At 45.1% G+C, this 15790-nt stretch overlaps 1 protein-coding gene across 2 annotated transcripts in view; it reads left to right on the top strand.

Moving 5' to 3' along the window:
• Positions 1-2567: 2567 nt before the first annotated feature.
• The window catches only part of LOC124009343 (ski-like protein), a 55863-nt gene continuing 42640 nt past the window's right edge, over positions 2568-15790 (top strand). For both annotated transcript variants that reach the window (XM_046321036.1, XM_046321035.1), the window contains exons 1-2: positions 2568-2711; positions 4603-5963. In XM_046321036.1, coding sequence (XP_046176992.1) covers positions 4797-5963 — 1167 coding nt within the window. In that variant the 5' untranslated portion in view covers positions 2568-2711; positions 4603-4796. The remainder of the gene's footprint in view (positions 2712-4602; positions 5964-15790) is intronic.

The following is a 15790-nucleotide window of genomic DNA, read 5'->3' as shown; positions in this document are numbered from 1 at the left end:
ACACTGGCGCCAGGTCTAAGGGATGACTTATTGACATTGCAGGTAAACATAATTTTGGGGCGGCAGGGTAGCCTAGTGGTTAAAGCATTGGACTTGTAACCAGAAGGAAGTTCAAACCCCCGAGCTGACAAGGTACAAATCTGTCGTTCTGCCCCTGAACAGGAAGTTAACCCACTGTTCCTAGGCCGTCATTGAAAATAAGAATTTGTTCTTAACTGACTTGCCTGGTTAAATAAAGGTACATTTAAAAAACATTATTTCCTAAAAAGTCACAAAATGATCTCAGCTTGGTAAATGGATTTGATGTTGTATTTTATCTCGTATCCTCAAACAACCTTTCGTATGTTTCTTTCGTATGTTTACAAACTTGAGTGAAAGCCCAAATTCATTGTGTTGTTTGGTGTGATCAGCTGCCAAACTAATGTCACCCCAGGACATGATGTTACTGGGAAAAAGATCAACAAAGTGTTAAAACATAACAAATAAACCAAAACAATATGAACCAAATAGATATATTCTAACTTAAATATGGTATAGTATAGATATGCCTGTGTATGTTGATAATTGTTTTCAATAATTTAATAATAAGATAATTGTTTTAAATAGAACATATTCTTAATAGTGGATCATTTACAGAGTATAAACCTTAGTTAATATGTAACCTAAATATACTAGACTCAAGGACATCAAGAACAGAACGAATGGGAATCCAAACAAATCGTTATATGGCTGGGTTTATATGGTCGGTGAGGCTCTCTCTCTCTTTCTCTCTCTCTCTTCTCTCTTTTCTCGCTCTCTCTCTCTCTCTTCTCTCTCTCTCTCTCTTCTCTCTTTCTCTCTCTCTCTTTTTCTCTCTCTATCTTTCTCTTTTTCTCTCCATCTCTCTCAGTCACTCACTTAGTACTGCAGATGTGCTCCACAAACCAAGCCAGACTGCCAGACAGACAGACAGACAGGCAGACAGACACCCCCGCACCGTTTCCGTGAAATGCCCAATTCGAGTCTGGGTGACGTCTCATCATCGTTAGGTCGTGTTGTGACGTTGTATGTCTCCGAGCGGTAGCGGTTTCTATCCGTAGCTTGTTGATGGTCGGTACAACCGAATGAAGAGAAGCCGAAACGACCTCATTCAGGCAAGTCTTTTAAAACCGGTTTCTGTACGTTGTTATTCGCTTGATGTAAATATGTAATTTATCACGTTTTTGTTTATTTTGACGTCCCCCCCCCCTCCCCGAAATGGAGCCATGATTTGAGGCTTTTAAACCAAAGCGGTCGCTAGTAAAGGTTAGCCTCGGCTAGCTGGCTTTGGCTTCACACAGCGTTGCGGTTGGGTGTGTTGTCAGGGGCCATGCTAAGCTAACTCCAGTCCCCGTTTGGCCAACTGGCTTCAATAAATATATATATATATTTTGTCGTTTTTAAGTTAAACTCGAATTAACATTGATTTTCGCTTATGGAATTGGCTTTGGTGTTTCCTCTAACGCAGTCCTCATATGTTTCCGTAATTAACCCCCCCCCTCCCAACATTTAATTAACCCACAGTATTCGCTATTGTATCAGTTTTATATTCCGAAATACTTATTTTTGTCGTGTTTCGTTGGTGTAAAATACACCACAGCCTTGGCTTTTACATTGCTAGTATATATTTGTTTTTGTTGTTGTATTCAGACGTGTTGGCTAAATGTGTCTCTAACGTTAACTAAATCCGTAATGTTGTTCAGCTATAGTTTAAGGACGTTAGTTTGTAATTTATTGTAGGTCGGGTGTTAGACAGCAGCCGGGCCAGTGAATGTCATTATCAGTCTGCATACCAGTGCCATGACCGCGGCGAGCCAGAGGAGGGGAAGTAGAGTCTGGAGACGAGGGGTGGAGAGGACGAGGGACAGAAAGGGAGTTTGGAGACGAGGGGTAGAGAGGACGAGGGACAGAAAGGGAGTTTGGAGACGAGGGGTAGAGAGGACGAGGGACAGAAAGGGAGTTTGGAGACGAGGGGTAGAGAGGACGAGGGACAGAAAGGGAGTTTGGAGACGAGGGGTAGAGAAGACGAGGGACAGAAAGGGAGTTTGGAGACGAGGGGTAGAGAGGACGAGGGACAGAAAGGGAGTTTGGAGACGAGGGGTAGAGAGGACGAGGGACAGAAAGGGAGTTTGGAGACGAGGGGTAGAGAAGACGAGGGACAGAAAGGGAGTTTGGAGACGAGGGGTAGAGAGGACGAGGGACAGAAAGGGAGTTTGGAGACGAGGGGTAGAGAGGACGAGGGGCAGAAAAGGAGTTTGTAGACGAGGGGTAGAGAGGACGAGGGACAGAAAGGGAGTTTGTAGACGAGGGGTAGAGAGGACGAGGGACAGAAAGGGAGTTTGGAGACGAGGGGTAGAGAGAAAGAGGGACAGAAAGGGAGTTTGTAGACGAGGGGTAGAGGGACAGAAAGGGAGTTTGGAGACGAGGGGTAGAGAGGACGAGGGGTAGAGAGGGTAGAGAGAAAGAGGGACTGAAAGGGAGTTTGGGGACGAGGGGTAGAGAGGACGAGGGGTAGTGAGGACTAGGGGCAGAAAGAGAGTTTGTAGACGAGGGGTAGAGAGAAAGAGGGACAGAAAGTGAGTTTAGAGACGAGGGGTAGAGAGGACGAGGGACAGAAAGGGAGTTTGGAGAGGAAATGAATATGAATGGAGCTGTGCGCGTTGTCCTTGTTCGCTACGAAGGAGAAAAACGGGGTAAGGGACCCTCGACTCTCAACGTCCATTTTATTTCATTTTTTAATATATTTTTTAAGGAGAAAATTGACGTCTTTTTAAATATTAATATGAACAACCCTGTTAAAAAAAATAATTAAACAACAATATTATTTGTGTTGCGTGGAAACATCCGTTTGGGTTGGAAGTCAACGCGTGAACCTGTTCTCCATTGCATTGGTGAAACATTCGGTATTATTGCATTTAATTATGGGAATGGGATTTTTAACAATAACTACGACCACCTGGTCTGCAGTCCCGCGTTTTGTACCCGGATAGTTGCTTCCTTTGGTGGAAAGATTTGTACACTGTAGTCACTGCATGGATGTCATTCAGTGGTGCTGTACTGTCGTCCGCACACGGCTACTGACTATGCGCGGTTAAAGACATCCGACTGCCTAAATGCAGTATTTATATATTTTTGCCCTATATGTTTATCTTTGACAGTCACCCTTTTTTTCAATGGATGATATTTGTCACACAAGCACTCAATGTGATTGTAACTAGTTATATGGGAGGCTGCTTGTCATGTTGTCGCCGAATGTTGGTTTCCACTGAAATGCTGTAGATATATTTTCCTTATGTTGGATTACAGTAGTTAACACAGTGCACTGTATTTACTGTTAATACAACGGTCGTTTTAAAGTATACACCGTTTTATTAAAGTCGGGAGTTATGCGCTTTAAATGCAGTTAGATTCTGCGGTGTGGGGAAAATACCATGTTCAACATCCATTGAATATCACACTGCGTTTCAGGAACGTAACAATTGAGCCTTCGCTAAGCCCCGCCCCAGAATTTTCGGTATGTATTTTCAGTGACCCAGTTGATGGCAACAGTCCTCTAGTCTGACACCTTAAACAAGCTCATGTTTAAATCGCAATAAAAATCCTGTAAATGAGGGCTATGGCAAAAACTGAGTTTGTCATATAAAAAAATGTAAAAAGTATTTAAATGGCTGAGTAATTTAACAGGGAAAATGTGTTACTAGGCTGCACCAGGTGTGAACTTTTTTTTTGTGACAGTATTTAGTGACCTAGAGAGGGCCAGAGAGACCAGCTATATACTGGTTGGTTTAACTGGACAAAACTTTCTGTTGGAAATGGAATGGGGATTTTACTGCCTTTGGGTGAAAACACGGTATGTGAATTGCCCCATAGGGTTCAATGAAAAGGGCTGAATGGTGAGATGTTTGGGTGGTGAGGTATGGGTATGCTAATTGCCTTTTGGCCCCCAATGGTACCTTTGAGCCACTCAAGCAGGATAGCACCCCCCCCCCCTCCCCGGAAAATACACCTTAAATATTTAGATAATTATTTTAGCAACCCCTCCCAAACATATTAATTTCATAATCGGTTAAAATTAGTCTAATTCTATCAAATAAAATGTTATTAGTTACATGCTTTGTAAACAACAGGTGTAGTCTAACAGTAAAACGCTTACTTACGGGTCCTTTCCCAACAATGCAGAGAGAATAATAATAGAAAAGTAAAACGCCTATTCATTTAATACTACACCACGAGTAAAGGAACTTGGCTATAAACACGGGGTAACAGCACCCAGTCGATGTGCAGGGTACAAGGTCATTGAGGTACATCTAGGTAGGGGTAAAGTGACAAGGCAACAGGATAGATAAACAGTAGCAGCAGCACATGTGATGAGTCGAGAGTTAGTCCGAGAGCCTATCTGCATTGACCCTTTTTTGTTGCACTGTCTATGACTTGCGTGGCTGGAGTCTTTCACAATTCCTTTTACACATGGAATACATTTTAATATAGTTAGAGCTTTACCGATGAGGGGGGGGGGGTATAGTCCCCCCCCTCGTTTCCTCTCTTGGTTTGTGTTAACGCCTGAACCTTTCCCATCCCCTACAGGAAGCAGACAGAGACTTAGACGCAACAATCTGAACAGAAACACTGCAGTCTCCACCATGTACCTTTCTGAACACCAGAAGATCTGGAACATTTGAAAAGATACTAACAAAACCCACATAGACTACTCAACGGGGGACTAATAGATCCAAGTGAAGGGGGTAGTGGAAAGACTCATCCGTAGCTCTAACTCTGACATGGCCAGTACTCAGACGAGTCTGAAAACCCCATTCAAAGACCTGACCTCGTTCAAGGGCAACATGAAGCAGCTGTACCGTGAGAGAATAGAAGATGTGCCCATTAAGAAGAGGCTGATGGCTGAGATGAACCTGAAACGCCGAAACCTGGACCCTCTGCCCCCCCTGCCCTGGACCCCCAAGGTAAAGAGGGAGGCTGGGGAAGAGCAGACCCAGGACCGGGAGGTGGATCCAGGCATGACTAGATCAATAGAGATGGACAGTAGGGGGGAGTTCCAGGTATGTGGAGGGAAAGCTTTAGACCTGAGCCCTGGGCTGAAACACACGCTGGCAGCCTTCACTCTCAGCAGCGCGCGCTCTCTGGGGGGCCCAGCAGCCTTCTCAGCCCGCTCTGGCCACGAAGCATCCTCCTCCCCCAGCCCTGGTTCCTACCCTGGCATGGCACCTCTACCCTCTCCTCCTGTGCTGGGAGGTATACCCCTGCTGGTGCCCAGTGACAGCTCCACAGAACTCAGCCATTCCCTTCTCGAGGGAGAATCTATCTCGTGCTTTGCAGTCGGCGGGGAGAAACGCCTCTGCCTCCCCCAGGTGCTCAACTCGGTTCTCCGCCACTTCTCCTTGCAGCAGATCAATTCCGTGTGCGACGAGCTCTATGTGTACTGCTCACGCTGCGACGGGGAACAGCTCCACATACTCAAGGTGCTGGGTATTTTACCCTTCAATGCTCCGTCCTGCGGCCTCATCACCTTAACTGACGCCCAACGCCTCTGCAATGCCCTCCTCCGCCCGGGGGCTGTCCTCCCCTCCGAACCCATCACCAAGCAACCCGGCCAGGAGCTCCTCAAGGAGACGGAGGCCAGCTTCCAGGTGGAGCACCAGTGTCTGGGGAAATGCCAGGGTCTGTTCGTTCCCCAATTCTACGCCAAGCCCGAGTCGCCCTGTATTCAGTGCGTGGAGTGCCAGCTGCTCTTCTCTCCGCAGAAGTTTGTGATGCACTCTCACAAGTCGCCGGACAAGAGGACCTGTCACTGGGGCTTTGACTCGGCCAAGTGGCCGTGCTACCTGCAGCTGGGGAGGAAGTACCTGGGAACGGCGGAGGAGCCGCAGCTCAAACAGCTGTTGGAGGACATGAAGGACAAGTTCCACTACAACCGAACCAGCGACAAAGTAAGTAACGAATGACTTCTTATTGTGTTTCTGAACAGATATGTTTTCCGTCAGACTACTTCATGTGGTTGCACTGTCATTGGTAGAGTCTAGAGAAACCAGCCCTTGCTGTGTGTGTAAGACGATACATAGGGGGACAGGTGACATTCTTCCTGCTGCCCGTATGGTGACATTTCTTTGGAGATTTACGCGATTTGTGTTTTACCCAAAATACTCAGACTTTTCTGTTTCCATGTATGCGGACTAGCACCCGTGTCTCACTGGGCCATGGCTCTGGCGGATCTGCTCTGACCCTGGGCCGAACTCAGGCCCTGGGTACGTTTCAGCTGGCATGGCAGGTAGCCTAGCGGTTAAGAGTGTTGGGACAGTAACTGAAAGGTCGCTGGTTTGAAATCTCAGAGCAGATTAGGTGAAAAATCGGTCTGTGCTCTTGAGCAAGGCACGTAAACCCTAATTGCTCCTGTAAATCGCTTTGGATAAGAGTGTCTGCTAAATGACAAATGTAAATTTACATAACAAGGACTAACTGAACTTGAGCACTTTCTCACAAAGCAACTGTCTAATTTTATTGGTCAAACACACATATGTAGCATGTGATGCTGTTGATTGTGTTCGCCCCAAGCCTTTAGTGTCACATTCCTGGTGGAAACACAACACTAGCGCTGACATCTACATGGAAACACAACAACACTAGCGCTGACATCAACATGGAAACACAACAACACTAGCGCTGACATGTACATGGAAACACAACAACACTAGCGCTGACATGTACATGGAAACACAACAACACATCTAGGAAACACAACAACACTAGCTGACATGTACATGGAAACACAACAACACTACATCTACATGGAAACACAACAACACTAGCTGACATGTACATGGAAACACAACAACACTAGCGCTGACATGTACATGGAAACACAACAACACTAGCGCTGACATGTACATGGAAACACAACAACACATGGAAACACAACAACACTAGCTAAGCTGCTGACATGTACATGGAAACACAACAACACTAGCGCTGACATGTACATGGAAACACAACAACACTAGCGCTGACATGTACATGGAAACACAACAACACTAGCGCTGACATGTACATGGAAACACAACAACACTAGCGCTGACATGTACATGGAAACACAACAACACTAGCGCTGACATGTACATGGAAACACAACAACACTAGCGCTGACATGTACATGGAAACACAACAACACTAGCGCTGACATCTACATGGAAACACAACAACACTAGCGCTGACATGTACATGGAAACACAACAACACTAGCGCTGACATCTACATGGAAACACAACAACACTAGCGCTGACATCTACATGGAAACGCTGGCAACTCACTAATGTGGGGGTAAGTCAAGATGGTGTAGTAGATCAGAGTGGGGTTGGACAGGCTAACTGCTGACCAGCTGGTCTCTCCCGCTCTGGGTCACTGCAGTGTGTGTGTGTGTGTGTGTGTGTGTGTGTCACACAGGGGAAGAGCATCATTTGTCCTTCGGGTCAGCTGGAGGTCACTAGAACCATCAATAGGCAAGAGCACTGACTGGACTAGTGGACTCTCCCTCGCTCACTCTGACCTCTGGGCAAGATAGGGGGGACAGTTTAGATTCATTAAGTTCATCCCTCCCCTATTTAAATGACCTTTTTAAGCATTCCAACGTCATTTTTGTCATTCAATTTGTTGATGGTTTTAAAATACAATTTAAGTGGAGAATCTTAATTGAATGCCTTAGTCCAGGACTAGGCTGACGATCTGTCTGGGGAAACAGCCTATGATCTTTATTCGTACCACTGAACTGGAGTGTGCAGTAACCGGAATCCCAAGCCCATACATGGGCGAATAGCCAAGTTGCATTACCATCACCACCAGTGCTGTTCACAGAAGACCAGAACCAAACAGGATTCTACAGAGTAGAGTTTTAAAACATAAAAAAAAAAACGTTTTTCTTTGTCGTTGTATAACAAAAATTAATTAAAAGGGACAGTGGGAGAGAGCAGAGCAGCAGGACCCATAGAAATGGCCAGCAGGACCCATAGAAATGGCCAGCAGGACCCATAGAAATGGCCAGCAGGACCCATAGAAATGGCCAGCAGGACCCATAGAAATGGCCAGCAGGACCCATAGAAATGGCCAGCAGGACCCATAGAAATGGCTGACTCCAGCTGAAATCAAAGCTCTAGATGGTTTCTCCTCTGATTGGTTCATCGCTATGACATGACAGGACCTCTCTACTTAATCAAACTGGACTATTAGGGTACGTCACAAATAGTACCCTTTTTTTCTATATAGCACATTACTTTACAAGGCTCTGGTAAAACACATGATGTACTATATAAAGGGAATATGGTGTAGTTTGGGAAGTAGGCTTAGTTTTTTTGCCTTGTCGTTTTAATGATGGCTCACTAAGGGAGAGTTGAATAGTTAGATGACCCTGACTTTAACTGGTGTTTTCCAGGTAGGCTGCTTTGAATTCAATGCAGCCTGGCAGGTTATGGGTTAAACAAGAGACTATGGACTCCCAAGTGTTTTTATAGTGTCTGTGTATTTCTAGTGTGTGTGCTGTACAGGTGTGACAACACTGCTTGCTGTACAGTCATTTGGCACTCCCTGTCTGCTGTGTTTGTCTGGCAGAAAGAGGGGGAGGGAGGGGCCCAGCCTCTCCCATATGTTTCGATTTGTGTGTGTGTGTGTGCCGGAAATACCGTCTGGTGTCTAGTCTAGCGCCCAAACCGCATTCCTCCCTCCCTCCTTCCCCTCCCCCTCGCACTTTGGCTTGGTCCGCTGTGTTTGTCTGAGAGACTCCTCTCTTTCATACAACTGTTTTTTCGTCAACTTGACCTCCACCTTTTCTATCTGAAAGGTATTGCCGGTATCAAAGCCACCCCCCTGCCTAGTGACCTGGTAATAATTTCGGTAAAGTTCTGCCTACAGCTTAGTATGAAACAGCCTTAATGCTGAGGCGGAATTGGCACGCGCTGCCCTCTTCAACTCTTGATGGTTGCTAGGCAGCCCCAGTTAACCATCCTCCTGCCAGTTGGTAGACATGTCAATTCTGTCTCTCCGCAGAGCCCACCACTAAGCATGCATTGTTTTCTTAATCACTGAATGGAACCATTTTAAGAACTACTGTGGGAATAAATATCACTGAAATTAAGAAAATATTGGAATAAAGTAAGTTTAGTGCAATTTTGAAGGTATGTATCAAATTGTTGCTTACTGAAACTCCTAAGGTCATCCACTCACTCGTATGTAATACATTTGAAGCAATAGCCTATACCCGCGTGTGGTCAACTAGATGATAATGTCAACACCGGTTTGAGTTGGACAGCGCCATCGGGCTGCTTAAGGAAAGTGTGGGGACTCGTCTTGATAGATTGATTTATCTCAGACTTTTTATTTTTCTATGAATATCGGTTTGCACATTTATAAATAATACATTTTTTTTTAAATTTCACCTGTATACAGTGTGTGAAATGAAGTAAGGAGGTAAGGCAATAAATAGGCCCATAGTGGCGAATTAATGACAATTTAGCAATTTACACCTAAGTGATATATGTGCAGATGAGGATATGCAAGTAGAAAATACTGATGTGCAAAAGAGCACAAAAACAAATGAGGGAGGTAGTTGGTTGGGCTATTTACAGATGGGCTGTGTACAGGTACAGTGATCGGTAAGTTGCTCTGACAGCTGATGCTTAAAGTTAGAGGGAGATGTAAGACTCCAGCTTCAGTGGTTTTTGCAATTCGTTCCAGTCATTGGCAGTAGAGAACTGGAAGGAAAGGCCACCAAAGCAGGTGCTGGCTTTGGGGACGACCAGTAAAATATACCTGCTGGAGCGCGTGCTATAGGTGGGTGTTGCTCTGGGGACCAGTGAGCTGAGATATGGTGGGGCTTTACCTAGCAAAGACTTATAGATGACCTGGAGCCAGTGGGTTTGGCGACGAATATGTAGCGAGGGCCAGCCAGCGAGAGCATACATGTCGCAGTGGTGGGTAGTACATGGTGCTTTGGTGACAAAACGGATGGCACTGTGATAGACTACATCCAGTTTGCTGAGTAGAGTGATGGAGGCTATTTTGTAAATGACATCGCCAATGTCAAGGTTCGGTAGGATAGTCAGTTTTCAGAGGGTATGTTTAGCAGCATGAGTGAAGGAGGCTTTGTTGTGAAATAGGAAGCCAATTCTAGATTTAATTTAGGATTGGAGATGCTTAATGTGAGTCTGGAAGGCGAGTTTACAGTCTAACCAGACACCTAGGTAGTTGTCCACATATTATAGGTCAGAACCGACCAGATTAGTGGGCGGGCGGGTGCGGGCAGCGATCGGTTGAAGAGCATGCATTTAGTTTTACTATCATTTAAGAGCATAGAAAGAAGGGCCAGAAGTATACAGAATGGTGTTGTCTGCGTAGAGGTGGATCAGAGAATCACCAGCAGCAAGAGCAAAGTCATTGATATATATATATACAGAGAAAAGATTTGGCCCAAGAGTTGAACCCTGTGGCTCCCCCATAGAGACTGCCAGAGGTCCGGAGAACAAGCCATCTGATTTGACTCACTGAACTCTGTCTGCGAAGTAGTTGGTGAACCAGGCCAGGCATTGGCTACAGTTAGGCTTGGGAAATGTCAGCTGAGATGATTGAATTTTAAATATATATTTTTACATTTATTTCACCTTTTTATTTAACCAGGTAGGCTAGTTGAGAACAAGTTCTCATTTACAACTGCGACCTGGCCAAGATAAAGCCATGTTCATGATTGTCGTGTCTAGTTGGTTCCTTTTATTAGATCATGTTGCCATGTTACGTAGTTTAACAAGTGGTTATTTTGCTCGTCACTTAAAGGCCTAGTCTCAACCAAAAGCCTAACTTCACTGACTTGTCTCAATGTGATTTTTTTTTCTCACCGAATAGGCTATTTGGTTAATTTAGTTTCTGACTGGGTAAATATGTGTAGGGGGGGTAGTATAGCTCATCTATTATATTTGCTCATCAAGGTCTGTTCAGAAACATTTAGCATGCAATAATGTAACCTAAATCAAGTGTAGACTTTAAAAAATATATTTTCTTGGTCGCATAAAGGCAACTCCAAAATCCTGTTGAGGTTGTGAAATATGAGCATGAGACTTGCATGCTTTTGAAAACAGGATTGCTATTATTTTCTATCAGTATCAAGGTGTAAATACACAATGTAAGTAACGCTACGCCTGCTCCCTATCAAAGTGCAGTGAGGGTAGGAGAGAGTGGCTTTTTGACACACAATGCATTAGGTTTGGGCTCTTTCAAAATAACCTTTTATTTGACAGCAGTTCTACATGTTCCCGTGACACAAGTTCTGTGGGAAAAATATTCCTTGTATTTTATTCTGTTATATTCTTACTATGAAATATACTAAGTGGCCAGTTTATTAGATACACCCATCAAGTAACAGGTCACCCCCCCCCCCCCTTTTGCATCCGGAACAGCCTGAATTCTTCGGGACATGGAAACATGAATCAATTCGAGGGACCTAACGTGTGCCAGGAAAACATTCCCCACACCATTATATTACCACCCCGAGCCTGTACCGTTGACACCAGGCAGGATGTGGTCATGGACTTGTGCTGCTTACGCCAAATCCTGACTCTGCCATCAGCATGACGCAACAGGAACTGGGATTTGTCGAACCAGGCAATGTTTTTCCACACCTCAATTGTTATTATTATTATTATTATTATTACCTCAATTGTCCAGTGTTGGTGATCGTGTGCCCACTGGAGCAGCTTCTTAGCTGATAGGAGTGGAACCCATTGTTTGCTGCAGTAGCCCGTCCGTGACAAGGACCGACAAGTTGTGCGTTCCGAGTTAGAATTCTGCACCGCACCGTTATTTGTCTGTCTGTGTTCCGCCTGTTAACTTGCATGATTATTGCCGTTCTCCTTCGACCTCTCTCATCAACGAGTTGTTTTTGCCCACAGGACTGCCACTGTTTGTCGGACAAATGGAATGATTTTTAATGGGGTATATTCAATTAAAATAAATGCCCACCCACATCTGCAAACTACTACTACCACTCCTCCCCGGCAAGCCAGCATGCACACGGGAGGTATAAAACACGTATACAGGCAAGAATGTGGTACAAATGGGCTTGTTTTATAAGGGGTTCATATAAACAAAGCTCTATTTTTTAAAATATTTTTTTACAGGAAAAATACTGTGAATCCTATCAGATGGACAAACCTAGGGGCCACTCACTCACAGACACATCTCCACTGCAGAGCAGACTAATACACACCTTCAGCAGGACACATGATACACCGTAAGGTGTGTGAGACCCTAATGTCTCTGTAATGAGCTGCATATAACTGGAAGTTAGTGACACACATGTCTCACTCATCAGAGGTCCTCGTGTCTGTGACACTTTCAGGTGAAGGTTATTTTTTGCCCTCTATGCCTGAAGGGGGGGAGGACTGTTCTGTATTCTGCCTGGGGTGGGAGGACTGTTCTGTATTCTGCCTGGGGTGGGAGGACTGTTCTGTATTCTGCCTGGGGTGGGAGGACTGTTCTGTATTCTGCCTGGGGTGGGAGGACTGTTCTGTATTCTGCCTGGGGTGGGAGGACTGTTCTGTATTCTGCCTGGGGTGGGAGGACTGTTCTGTATTCTGCCTGGGGTGGGAGGACTGTTCTGTATTCTGCCTGGGGTGGGAGGACTGTTCTGTATTCTGCCTGGGGTGGGAGGACTGTTCTGTATTCTGCCTGGGGTGGGAGGAGTTCTGTTTTCTGCCTGGGGTGGGAGGACTGTTCTGTATTCTGCCTGGGGTGGGAGGACTGTTCTGTCTTCTGCCTGGGGGAGGACTGTTCTGTCTTCTGCCTGGGGGGGGAGGACTGTTCTGTCTTCTGCCTGGAGGGGAGGACTGTTCCCTTCTAATATCTAACCCTCCCGTGTGTGTGTCAAATCAAATCAAATTGTATTTGTCACATACACATGGTTAGCAGATGTTAATGCGAGTGTAGCGAAATGCTTGTGCTTCTAGTTCCGACAATGCAGTAATAACCAACAAGTAATCTAACTAACAATTCCAAAACTACTGTCTTATACACACAAGTGTAAGGGGATAAAGAATATCTCCATAAAGATATATGAATGAGTGATGGTACAGAGCGGCATAGGCAAGATACAGTAGATGGTATCGAGTACAGTATATACATATGAGATGAGTATGTAAACAAAGTGGCATAGTATAAGTGGCTAGTGATGCATGTATTTCATAGAGATGCAGTAGATGATATAGAGTACAGTATATACGTATATATATATATGAGATGAATAATGTAGTGTGTGTGTGTGTGTGTGTGTGTGAGAGAGAGAGAAGTGGACAGACTGTAGGGCTGGTCCCTAGCTGCTAGCATTCATCCTCCAGGCTGGGACTGCCTCAAATGGCACCCTATTCCCTATACAGTGCACAACTTTAGACTGGGAGCTCCACAGAGCCCTGGTCAAAAGTAGTGCACTTTAGGGAATAAGGTGCAATTTTGGGAAACAACCCAGCCACCTGCTGATCTACCACGCTGACTGACTCACTGTTTCCACATCCTGTTGGAAGTTGAGGAGGGAGAGAGAGGAGGGAGAGAGAGGAGGGAGAGAGAGGAGGGAGAGAGAGGAGGGAGAGAGAGGAGGGAGAGAGGCTGAGTTGTAGGGCTGCGCTGTATTCAGATGTCCATACCTTCATTCCATGCCTGTGTCATCCTGGGTTCTACATTATTACCACTAGTGCACAGAAGGGGAGCATTATCCCCCAAACGTAACCCCCCCCCCCCAAAAAAGACCGGCACTTATCCAAATGCTAACAAGTACTAAGGAATTCTCATAGCGGATGCTGTCCATAACCGATCTCGACCAACCATTTCTCTATGGACCTCAGTTTGTGCACGGGGACATTGCCATGCTGCTGCCACAAAGTTGGAAGCATAGAATCGTATATAATGTCCTTGTATGTTGTAGCGTTAAGATTTCCCTTTACTGGAGCTAAGGGGCCTAGCCCGAACCATGGAAATATAGCCCCACACCATTATTCCTTCTCCACCAAACTTTAGTTGGCACTATGCATTGAGGCAGGTAGCATTCTCCTGGTATCCACCAAACCCAGATTCTTCCGTCGGATTGCCAGATGGTGAAGCGTGATTCATCACTCTAGAGAATGCATTCCACTGCTCCAGAGTTTTATTTTTACATTTTTAAAATTTTACCTTTATTTAACTAGGCAAGTCAGTTAAGAACAAATTCTTATTTTCAATGATGGCCTAGGAACTGTGGGTTAACTGCCTGTTCAGGGGCAGAATGACAGATTTGTACCTTGTCAGCTGGGGGATTTGAACTTGCAACCTTCCGGTTACTAGTCCAACGCTCTAACCGCTAGGCTACCCTTACCGCCCCAGACTCAAATTGCGACTAGATTTACACTGCTCCACCCGACGCTTGGCTGGTGATCTTAGGCTTGTGTGCGGCTGCTCAGCCATGGAAACCCATTTCATGAAGCTCCCAACAAAGTTCTTGTCCTGATGTTGCTTCCAGAGGCAGTTTGGAACTCTGTAGTCTGTGATGCAACCAAGGAGAGACAATTATTACACGCTATGCGCTTCAGCACTCAGCGGTCCCGTTCTGTGAGCTTGTGTGGCCTAACACGTGGCTGAGATGTTGTTGCTCCTAGACAGTTCTACTTCACAATAACAGCACTTACAGTTGACTGGGGCAGCTCTAGCAGGGCAAAAACTAGACAAACTGACTTGTTAGAACGGTAGCATCCTATGACAGTGCCACGTTTGAAATTCACTGAGCTCTTCTGTAAGGCCGTTCTATTGCCAGTGTTTGTCTATGGAGATTGCATGGCTGTGTGCCCCCCCCAAAAAATGTATACACCTGTCAGCAACGGGTGTGGCTGAAATAGCCAAATCCACTAATTTGTAGGGGCTCCACGTGCATGAACAAAAGTACCTCTCACACACTCTGGACTCCGACCATTGCTCATCCTAATATTTCTATATTACATTCTTTTACTTTTAGATTGGTGTAGTGTTAGATACTACTGCACTGTTGGAGCTAGGAACACAAGCATTTAGTTAGATACTACTGCACTGTTGGAGCTAGGAACACAAGCATTTAGTTAGATACTACTGCACTGTTGGAGCTAGGAACACAAGCATTTTGCTACATTCAACATCTGCTAAACATGTATTTGACCAATAACATTTAACCGCTGTTTTGGGAAACTAGTACCCTTAAGCGTCATAAAACAATTACCTAACTGGCAAAATGATGAACGCAATATGCTTTATTACCTAGTGCACAAGTTGACTGCAGTATTTATTTAAAAAGTACTAATATTCAAAGCCCAAAAAGTCACTTCCCAAAAGGCTAACAAGTATTAAGGAATCCTGATAGCATTTAAGTTAGACAACACTAACGACCGCATTGCGAACGTTTTGTACAGTTTCTGACCTGAAGTATGTATACTAGTAACTCAAACCCTACTCAGTTTTCTGCACGCACAAAACTAATGCTACCTGGCAAGGTTCTTTATCCAGGACGGGATTCTGCTGTTACCAAGCAAATGCTGGATTTTGGAAGAAGCTAACCACTTAGCTCTAGTAAGCTAACTAGCTAATACATAATGCTAATAACTTATCTGGTGGTTGTGAATTGCAAACTGTAATTAGATCACCTGGTGCAAGCTGCACTACTGTGTGTGACACAAGGCTCCGGTCTCTTAGCGTTGTTGGCTTGTAAACAAACACCACGTGACTGGGGACTGACTAC

The sequence above is a fragment of the Oncorhynchus gorbuscha genome, linkage group LG22 (assembly GCF_021184085.1).
Source record: "Oncorhynchus gorbuscha isolate QuinsamMale2020 ecotype Even-year linkage group LG22, OgorEven_v1.0, whole genome shotgun sequence".
Taxonomy (NCBI): Eukaryota; Metazoa; Chordata; class Actinopteri; order Salmoniformes; family Salmonidae; genus Oncorhynchus; species Oncorhynchus gorbuscha.
This window is presented reverse-complemented; position numbering and strand designations above follow the sequence as displayed.